Source organism: Cygnus atratus, chromosome 29 (genome assembly GCF_013377495.2).
Source record: "Cygnus atratus isolate AKBS03 ecotype Queensland, Australia chromosome 29, CAtr_DNAZoo_HiC_assembly, whole genome shotgun sequence".
Classification (NCBI taxonomy): Eukaryota; Metazoa; Chordata; class Aves; order Anseriformes; family Anatidae; genus Cygnus; species Cygnus atratus.
The window spans coordinates 428,058-438,188 of record NC_066390.1 but is presented as its reverse complement, the minus strand read 5'-3'; the positions used below and the strand labels follow the sequence as shown (position 1 = coordinate 438,188).

Genomic DNA, 10,131 nt, shown 5'->3' with positions numbered 1-10,131 from the left:
CAGCAACCGCCCCCCGCCCCTCCGTCACCCCGGCAACCGCCGGCCCCGCCCCCTTTTGGGGCGGGCGGTGCGCAGCGCGCCTGCGCCTCGAGAAGCTGCTAGAAGGGAGGAGGGAGCGGGAGCCCGCGCGCGCGGCGAGGGGCGGGGCGCGGGCGGCGCCTGCGCGGGGAAGGGGGGAGGCCGGCGGCGGGCGGGCGGCGCGCATGCGCAGCGGCGGGAGGCGGCGCGGCGGGGTTTTTGCTGCGTCACCAGCGCTGGGCGCCGCCGCCGCCGGAGCGCGCGGGGCATTGTGGGAGCGAGGCCGCGCCGAGCCCCGAGCCCGCAGCGGAGCCGCCGAGCCCCGACCGGCCCCGACCCCGGTGCCCGGTGCCCGGTCCCGGTCCCGGTCCCGTTCCCGCCCCGTCGCTGTCGCCGCCTCCAGGACCGGAGCCGCCCCGGTAGTCCGCTGCCGGGTCCCCCCCCGCCTCCGAGGAGCGTCAGCCGGAGCCGCCGCCGCCGCCATTCGCCATGTGAGGCCCGCGGGAGGGCGACGGGAGGAGGCCGCGGCCCCGCCGGTAGCGGCGGGAGGGGGAAGGGGGGGGCGGCTCCGCGCCGTGACCTTGGCCCGGCCCCGCCGCGTGGCCCCGGGCCGGGCCCGCCGCGCTGCCGCCCGCCGGAGGCGCCGTGGGGCGGCCGGGAGCCGCCCGCCGCGCTCCTCGGGGCCCGGGCACCGGCGGCGGGCGATGAATGGGGCCGGGGCGGAGCCGCCCGGGGGGGGGCCGAGGGCCGGGGTGGAGCCGGGGCCGGCACCGGGGGGGCCGAGCGGGGCCGGTGGGTGGCGGAACGCGCGGGGTTCCCCGGGGCGCGGCGGCGCTCAGCCCGGCGGGCAGCGGAGAGACGGCGGAGGGAAGCCGCCCGCACGGTTTCCCCTTCCGCCGTTAAAGCGAGCACCGCGGGAGAGGTCCCCGGGGGTAGCGGGGCACCGGCCCCGGGCGGGATCCGACGCTCTGGAGAGCCTCGGCCGGTCCCGGTCCCGGTCCGGTGGCCTCGTAACGCTGCGAGGCCGCCTCCGTGTCCCGGAACCGGTGCCCGCCGTTCGCGGGGGAGCCCTGAGCAGCGCCGGGAGGCGGTGGAGGAGCCGAGCAGCGCGGCGTGGCCGTGGCTCAGAGAGCGAAACGAAAGCGGCGAGGAAGAGGCGCGCTGCCCGCCCGGCTCCCGGCAGCTTTCCCCGCCGGCGGTCCGAATTTCCCTGAAAGTGCGCCTGCGTTTCCCGAGAACTCTGCGGTGGGTTACGCGATGGGACCGGCGGCGCCCTTCTGAGCTGTTTTCCCTCTGCCTGAAGTACCAAGGGGAGCGTTGGCCGCCCCAGGAGCAGCCCACGTGAGCTTTTTGCCGCCTTGTCGCTGGTGAGGCATCTACGTCTCCGCAGCCCTTCCGAAACTGCGAGTCTGGGGCTGCTTCTCCTTAACGTGACTGAAAGCGAGAAGAACGTAACGAAGCCGGAGTTCTTTGCGTAGCGTTTGCAGAATACATCATCCTGAAACAGTTGCTTTTTTTTAAAAAAAAAAAAAAAAATAGCAACACCCTTGGTGGGGTATAAAAATGAAAGCAAAAGTAGTTACGTAAACCAAAATTCTTGCCGCCGCCTGTAGACCTAAATGGCTTTTCTCGTAATCCTGTTTGGGGGGTGAAAATATCGTTGGGCAGCCGACTTCTGCGATGCCCTCAGCTGTAGGAGCTGTCAGCGTGCTTTCCAGGAAAGAAGGCTGAGCTCCAGTGGGTCACAGCCTGCAGAACAGACGAGGAAAAGCACGCGGGCAGGTCTGGAACCTTCTCAATGGCATCGACAGCAAGCAGCGGGACTTGTGGTTCGGCCCGTGGGTACAGGACGCGAGGACCTCTGCTTCTGCGCCCGCTGTCGGGCTTGGGAAGGGAACGGGGCGTCCGGGGCTCTGGGCAGCTGCCTGGGCCCCGGGGAAGAGAGCGATGGTCCACGGCGTCATCGTGGTGTCCTCTGGAAGCAACAGCCGGTGGAGACGTTAAATACAGGTGCACGGCGGCTGCGGCTCTTCAGGAAGTACCCAAAAACCTGCGGGTGGCAGCAGGCGTAGTTCGGACAGGTCTTTGCGGGGTGCGGGGGCTCGTCCTCCGACCCTGCGCTGCGCGGTCGGGCTGCGTGCTCGAGCCACCGCTGTTGGCACCAGGTGGAGGGAATGGGAAATTAATTTATTCCGGTCCCATGCGCTCAGCGCAGCTGAGCGGGAAGGAGGAAGTGGGGGGCTCTCCGCGTAACAAACGCCTCTGTCTGGAAGCCCGGCTGGTGTTCCTCCGTGCCGGTGAGAAAACAGAGCAGGGTTTTGTGTGGGCGTGGGGGAAGCACCTCTCCGAAGGGCTCTGAGCACGTGTGCTCCTCGCCGTCGGCCTCGGCGTGTGCGGTTGCCTCCCAGGAACCTGGGCGTAGGCAGCGAGGCGAATCAGCCGGGTGAGACTCGTCCCATGCACCCCTTCTGGTGGCAGCTCCCACGTGGCCTGCGCCATTCTGAATGCGAAGTCGGGATTAGAAGCACCTCGTCAGGCGGCTGGAGGGAGTTCCCGTTCTCCCTTTGAGGGAGAGGATGAGAGGTGTGGGGGTTTTACTCGGGTGGGCGGCCAAGTTCCACCACGGTCGCTCTCTCGCTCCCCCTCCTCAAAGAGAAAGGGGGAGAAAATACGACGCAAAGGGCTCAAGGGTTGAGGTAAGGACGGGGAGATCACAATTATTGGACGGGCAAAACAGACTCAGCATAAGGAGGTAGTAAGATTTATTGCCTATTACTAACAAGCTAGAGAAGCGAGAAGCAAAGGAAAGAAACCAAAAGCACCCTCCCCCCATCCGCCCTCTTGCACCTCCTCCCCCCGAGCAGCGCAGGGGAACAGGGGCTGCGGTCAGTCCCTAGCACTTCGTCTCCGCAGCTCCTTCTCGGTCCCTCTCTGCCCCTGCTCCCCGTGGGGTCCCTCCCACGCGATGCCGTCCTTCCCAAACTGAGTCTGCGGGGGCTGCCCACAGGCAGCAGCTCTTCAAGAACTGCTCCAGATACGGGTCCGTACCACGGGGTCCATCCCTCAGGAGCAAACTGCTCCAACCTGGATCCCCCACGGGCAGCAGCTCCTGCCAGGTCACCTGCTCCTGCGTGGTCTCCTCTCCACGAGCTACAGGTCTGGCCCGGAATCTGCTCCGGCAGGGGTCCTCCACAGGCCGCAGCCTCTGTCAGTGCAGGTCCACCTGCTCCACCGTGGTCTCCTCCACGGGCTGCAGCGTGGAACCCTGCTCCACCATGGTACTCCATGGGCTGCAAGGGGACAACCTGCTTCACCGTGGTCCTCACTACAGGCCGCAGGGGACTTCTGCTCCGGCGCCTGGAGCACCTCTCCCCCTCCTTCTGCACTGACCTTGGCACCTGCAAGGGTGTTCCTCACGCCTCTCACTCTCCCGGCTGCTGTGTGGCGCAGCTTTTTTTTTCTTTTTTTTCTTTTCCCTGTCTTAAATCTGCTCTCACAGAGCTGCAAACAACATCTGTTATTGGCTCAGCTCTGGTCAGCAGCGGGGCCCTTACCAAACATGGGGCAGCTTCTAGATCCTTCTCGCAGAAGCCACCCCTATGGCCCCCTGCTACCGAAACCTTGCCACGTAAACCCACTACGGGAGGGTAGGAGAAACGGCTGAACGGACTCGGCTGACTGGTTCTGTCCGTGATGCAGTCAGCGCCTTCAGGGTGGGAGGCACCGGATGCCTGGGAGGCAACCAAGGTTCGCTGTTAGAAGCACGGCTTCTGTTCTAGGAAACTCTCTGGTCTCATCCCTCTTTGCGTGGCTTCGATGCCCGCGAGCTTCCCTCAGCTCTAGGGTGGCTTGTAAAGAGTTTGGAAGCCGTGTGAGCACTGCGGGTGCCTTGGCGCGCCTGATCCTGGCGAGATATCAAGGTCACGGCCAAACCGGAGCGACACGACTGAGGAACGCGCGCAGCTTCCCGGGAAGGCCGGGGACGTCTCCGTTGACGCTGCGAAACGCTTGGGAAGTATTGATGCCGTGCACAAAAGGCCCCGGCATCATCATTAGCAGGGACACTGCGATTTCTGTTCTGCTGGCAGCGCGTTTGAGCGACGTACCCCGTTCCACGCAGCAGGATTCGTCCTCTGCTGGCGCCCAGGCGCGGCGGTTTGGGTCTGGGGGGCACGGGGAGGCACAGGGCAGCCAGAGGGGAGCTGAGCGGGTCGGCCACGGCCTCGCCCTTCCTCGGAGAGCCCTGTATTCCCCAGGAGAAGAGGCAATCTGTCTCCAGTAAGGAATTAATACCATAGTGAGGAAACTGCTGCTGTTGTTGACCTTTATCTGAAAAAACAGACGCCTCCCGCAGTATTTCTTAAAAGTGCTGCTAAAGGGGAAAGAGGTTTCGCCCCGAGGGGCAGTGGCTCGCTGGAAAGCGAGGGCTGCGCTCAGAACTGCCCGCTCTGAGAGCTCGGTTGCTGGCTGGGCTCAGGCGTTCGCGGCTCGTGGCTCCAGGCAGACCTCGGAGCAGGCAGGAGCGTTTCCCTGTGAGGCGCGGGGAGCTGTGAGGATGAAACCAGCCGCGGCTTAACAGTGGGGCGAGGATCGCCAGTTGGGTGGGCTCCCTCTGGTGCCAGAGTTTGATGGCCGAGGGGACTTCAGCGTCTGCTTTCCTCGCTGAAAGCCCTTCCTCCTGGCGTTCCTTCTGCCCGTGCCCCTTCTGCAGCTAAACCACAGCAGCTGTGCCCCCGTTGTCTTTGTGCTCCGCTCGGGACGAGCACACGAGGCAGGGTTTCAGCTGGGAGCGGTGTCCGTGAGGGTGGCGGGCGGCGCGCTGCGAGCAGCGGAGCTGCCGCTGGTCCCGTGCGTCCCGGGGGAGGCGCGAGCTTAACCCGACCTGGCACAACGTGGGTGAGCCCAGTATCTAAGGGCTGAATCTGCTGACAACAGGTGCGTCGAAATCCGTTCTGGAGGCTTAGCGATGTCACCTGGAAGGTTCTGGAAAGGTGATTCTGCTCTCGGGCTGCAACGCTCGCAGCCCAAACGTCCCCGCCTTGCAGCAGGCAGGGGCCGACGCTCGGTCGCGCAGGGAGAGGAGCGCTCCCGGTGTCCCGGTGCTTGGCTCCCTGTGCTCCGCGCGGCCGCGCTAAGCGTCGAGGTGAGCGAGCGTCGGTTCAGAGCCGCGAGCGTCGGCCCTGGCTTGGCAGCGCCTTGGCTGCGAAATTCCAGCCTGGGTCGCGCAGCTCTGGAACGCGGCCGGGGCGCGAGAGCGTCCGCGCTCATCGCCCGTGGCTTAGCAACAGCAGCTCCCGCCGGGCACTGCTCGCTCGCCCCTGGAATGCGGACGTTGAGCTCGGGGCTGGGCTCCAGCGGCCGGGGAAGGAGGGGAGGCGGCGGGAGCCTGCGGCTGAGGCCGGAATGGCCGCGCTCGAGCGTCGCTGCTTGTCTGGCGGGTGAGTTGTCGCTGCCGATCGGCAAACGTGCGGCGGCTCAGGAGCGTTTTTCATGCTGCGGACGGGCCGCGGCTCGTTTTGATGTCTGGGGGAAGCCAGAAGTGGGACCCTCGAGGGATGCAGCCAGCTCGCCGTTCGAGTCTGCGTTCGTAGGATGCCGTAGCGAGGGTCAGAACAGCGATTCTTCCTTCTTCACAGCGGTGCTGATCTCAGCTGGGTTTTGTTCATGGTAAAATTCCTGAACGTTCCGTCTTCTCTCTAGCCTTTGTGCCTTAAACGAATTCTAAACGATTGTTAATGGTAAGCTTGTAGCACTTTTAAGAACAGGTGGAATTCCTTTAGTTAAAGTTCTCTACATGCACTAAAACTCAAGCTGCTCTGTAGCTGTGTATCAGGAGAAACGTAAGGTAAGGTAAAGTTGAGCTTACCTGGCGGCAAAAGGCTGAGGCTTGAATCTTTTAAATACTGGCAGAAAGATACAAACCCTAATTTGAATTTCTTCTGACCGGTCTGTTTGCAGGCAGCCTGCTTCTGCGAAGTGGTACGACCGAAGGGACTATGTCTTTATTGAATTTTGCGTTGAAGACAGTAAAGATGTTAATGTAAATTTTGAAAAATCCAAACTTACGTTCAGGTAAGTGTAACCTGGGCCTCCACAAAGTTGAGAGGCACAAGGATGCCCAAAAGCTGTACTGGTGCTGATCAGGTTTTTTTCTTAAAGTAGCAAGTTCTGTTATTGAAGTGTATTTGTGCTATATTTCCTGCTAAAGATGTGTTTTTCTCTTAACAGTTGTCTTGGAGGAAGCGATAACTTTAAACATTTAAATGAAATCGACCTTTTTAATAATATTGATCCAAATGTAAGTATCCTCTGGATTCTTTTTTTACTGCTGTGTCCAGAACGCTCAGCTCCTTCTGATGCACACCTCCCACCCTTCTGAAGCAAATTGGGTGCTGCTCAGGGGGGCTTTGTTAGTTGTCGCTTGACAGGTGGCATCGTAAAGGCTTCCAGTTCTGATGATACTCGCTGTCACCCCCTGTCCCATGTGTGCAGGCAGTAAGGGGTGCTATAAAACTGCCCCAGTTATGTTCAGGCAGTCCCAAACAGAACTGGTACCGCTCCGCCTGGCTGCACTTCTTGATAGTTTGATGTGCAGCGGTGTTCTGACTAAAAGCGTACCATTGGTTTTTGAATTTGTTTAGATCTGTTCATAATGGGAGTTACTCTGACGAATACTACATCATCTTACAGCCATCCAAAGACACTCCCACGTATCTGAGTTTAAGCTCTTACAGTCTGAGGAACAACTTTGTCCAGTATTGCGACCTAGCTTAAAGAGCGGACAGTATTTTTGAGTCAAAGAATAAGTTGATAGCTGAAGAGAAATGAATCTAATACAAGTATGTGGTGATGTTGGTGATTGTTAATACTAACAGATGCTTGCTTTTTTTCCCCTCCCTCTTCTTCCAGGAATCAAAGCATAAAAGAACAGACAGATCTATCTTGTGTTGTTTACGAAAAGGAGAATCTGGTCAGGCATGGCCAAGGCTAACAAAAGAGAGGGCAAAGGTGGGTTTGGGTGCTCTGATGGGCAGAGCAGTAGCTCATGTCTCCCCTATTTTATTTTTATTTTGGGTCATGTTTAAATTATGTAGCAGTTAACGGCTCACTTGCCACGCTCCTGATCAGAGTGGCAGTTCTGAGTGACTCTCTGAGTAGTAACAGTTCATTTCTTGCTTGTCCTTAAATAACTTCTTGTGTTGATGTACAGCTCAACTGGCTCAGTGTGGATTTCAACAACTGGAAAGACTGGGAAGATGATTCAGATGAAGACATGTCCAATTTTGATCGCTTTTCCGAGGTATAGGAAGATGAATACGTGGAGGATTGGGTTTCCTTTTGCCTGTGGGCAAACAGTGACTGACAGCTACAGGGAGTCATACTCCTTGGCCTACTCTTCCTCCTGCTTTCTTGGCCGTTGCTCTCGGGGCAAGCTCTGACAGTTAGCTGAGGCACGGCTCTTGGTTTCCCACTTGGTGCCACCTGGACAATGTTGCTTGGAGCAAAATTAATTTATAACAATAATTTATGGTGTCGTGGAGCATTGCTGGTTGTATGTGAGTAGCAGCCGTGCTGCACTGTCTAATAAGTGCAGCGTGAAAGTTGACTGTAAAGGGTAGAGAGCGCAGTGCTCACAAACGAGTGTCCAGGACAGGAAAAAAACACCTCAGCTCTGGAGCCAGACTCCAGCTGCTTGAACCCATGCTGTGTGAGCTGTTGGCACTGCAGTGCGATGGTCAGTTTGTGCTCGTTACCAAATATGAAACAAATGATGGCCCCATTGCACGTGTCGGCACTAAATCAGTTCAAAGTTTTTTGCCTCTTCACCTGGTAATTTTTGCTTAGGTGCAACAAGACTTGTCAAAGCAGCAGGTGGATGTTTATAGCAATTTCAAGCTATTTATAGATCGTTAGCGTTCCCCTGTTCACCAAATGATTGGAGTTGGCTTCCCTCTGTGTAACGTGGCTATTATCTTTCTTGACCAGATGATGAACAACATGGGTGGAGATGACGACGTAGACCTACCAGAAGTAGATGGGGCAGAAGATGTAAGTACTTTGCAGTAAACGTGTGTAGGGCTGGCTAAGGGCGCTGCACGTTCACTGCTACTCGCTGAAGTTAAAGTTGCATTCCCCACTTCAGCACTGTTAATAGCGTAGACTGCCAAACTTTGGATAAGTGGCGTGGTCTGGCAAAATCCCCTCGAGTAGCTGGATCGAAGCTTGCAGTGTCCTGGGCAGCTTGGCGTCATACTTTTCTGCAGAGATTATTGGTTGTTACAGGTCTGTTTTTTACTAGTAAAGCTTAACTAAAGCATGTCCTGTAGTTCCTTGAAATACGCTTACTGACAGCGTGCTTGCTACACTGAGCTTTGAAAGTGCCTCCAAGCACAGTCTGCTCCAGTTAATGGTGTTTTTTCTTTCCAGGACTCACCAGACAGTGATGATGAAAGTAAGTTGGTGTTCTTGTTTTTTCTGCATCTGTGCAACAGTCTGGGGGCTTGCTGGGGGCTGCTAGTTGAGGGAGCTGTGCAGAGCCAGCAGATGTGCTGTCCTGTCAGTCTTGCTAAATCCAGGCTGCCAGCTAATGCCAGTGCCTTGCTCCAGCAGCATGAGACGATATAATCTAGTGAAAGCCTTAGCACGCCAGCACGAAATACTAGTTTGACCTTCCCAGGCTGCTGCAGTCCTGATGAGGCTTTGGCTGTAACAGCAGCCATCACCAACACGGAGCTTCAGCGCTCGCAGTGCTGGCCTGGTTTGTGCAAGTTCGGCACTTACACGGCAGGGGCTGTACGGAGATTGGAGGTGGTTCTTTGCACGTACACACTTCAGAGTGCCAGCTGCGGTGAGGTCAGAGACCCTAAACTGCCCTATGCATGTCTTGTTCAAGGGCTGTATCTTCTCGCTTGTGTTCCTTGTGATATAGGGCTCCTGGGAGCTTGTTTTTTTTTTTTTTAAAGAAAAAAAAAAAAAACTAACTAATCTCTTACTTTTTTTTTCCCTCTAGAAATGCCAGATCTGGAGTAAGAAAAACTGTTGTCTTCAGGGTTTGGGGAAAGAACTTCATCACATTTCATAATTGAGATAAGAATTCCTGAGTTGATAGCCCTAAAGGGAGATATTGCATCCTTTAACCCATTTTCAGTCCATTTTAAATGGCTTCACTGATGGTAGGTGTGTACCATTGTGCGGGGCAGTCTTAAGCCACGAGAGGCAATAATGTTATGCATGAACCGTTTTCCAGACTTCCAAAAACCAATTGAGGTGTAGGCAATCGATACAGAACAGTTGCAATAAAGTTTACAGAGCCTCCTTGCCTCGTAGCAGATGTAATTACAATGGGAGAATTCTGAATTTACGTCAAGTGGTAAATTGACATTTTCCCCCCTCTGTGGCCTGCAGGTAGATCCAAAATTAAGCTTGTACCTGGAACAAAAACTGGCTGAACCAACGTTAGCTAATTGGGTCACAAAATTTAACAGGTGATGCGCAATACCTCTGTGGTGTCTTCAGGTGTGTTCCACTAATGTTTTTATTAAAAAGGAAACAAAATCCTCTTTGTTTGGTATTTAATCGCTAGTGGCGTGTTCAGATGTATCCCAGCTGAAAGCGGCGCCCCAGCTCCAGCTTCCCCCCGAGCGCGGGGCCGCGCGTTGTTGCTTGTCCATCTGTACATTTAGACCAAATCGTATTTGCACTGTTGGTATGGAAATGAGTGACAAGGTGTTGGACACTAGTGGGATCTTTTACGGTAGTTTATTTGACCAGCTCGCGACAAGGCTGAAAAAGGAAGAAAAAAAAAACAAAACAAACAAAAAAAAACAACCTCAGTTTGTGTTCAGAGCAGCGGGGATTTTTTTAATGTCTACATTCTTTCTAATAAACTGTTGAAGACTCCACGCCTGGGCTCCTGCCTCCCTGCCTCACGGGGCGCTCCAAGATGGCGCCGGGGGGGGGGCCGGGGGCGCGAGGCCGCGGTCACCGCGCCCGCCCAAGGACACGGGCGGGGCACGTGCGCTCTGCGCCCGCCCCTTCCGGCCGGCTAGCAGCGCCCAATCAGCGCCGCGCCTTTCCAGAGGGGTGGGCGCGCGGCCCAATGGCGAGGAAGCG

General features: G+C 57.1%; 1 protein-coding gene across 2 annotated transcripts; it reads left to right on the top strand.

Moving 5' to 3' along the window:
- The first annotated feature begins 201 nt into the window (after nt 1–201).
- Nucleotides 202–9,573, top strand: PTGES3 (prostaglandin E synthase 3). 2 transcript variants are annotated; one of them, XM_035570222.2, is made up of 8 exons: nt 202–509; nt 5,977–6,090; nt 6,247–6,316; nt 6,928–7,026; nt 7,229–7,318; nt 8,005–8,067; nt 8,446–8,470; nt 9,029–9,573. In XM_035570222.2, coding segments are annotated over exons 1-8 (483 nt in total). In that variant the 5' UTR covers nt 202–507; the 3' UTR covers nt 9,049–9,573. The 2 variants fall into 2 exon arrangements, with proteins under 2 accessions (XP_035426115.1, XP_035426114.1); XM_035570221.2 differs by lacking the exon at nt 202–509 and adding an exon at nt 796–2,028.
- Nucleotides 9,574–10,131: the final 558 nt, after the last annotated feature.

Coding starts and splice junctions, on each gene's coding strand:
- PTGES3 (XM_035570221.2), top strand. CDS start 1,817: ATGGCATCGACAGCAAGCAGCGGGACTTGTGGTTCGGCCCGTGGGTAC. Junction 7,319..8,004: donor ATTTTGATCGCTTTTCCGAG/GTATAGGAAGAT, acceptor TTTCTTGACCAG/ATGATGAACAACATGGGTGG. Junction 8,471..9,028: donor ACCAGACAGTGATGATGAAA/GTAAGTTGGTGT, acceptor TTTTCCCTCTAG/AAATGCCAGATCTGGAGTAA.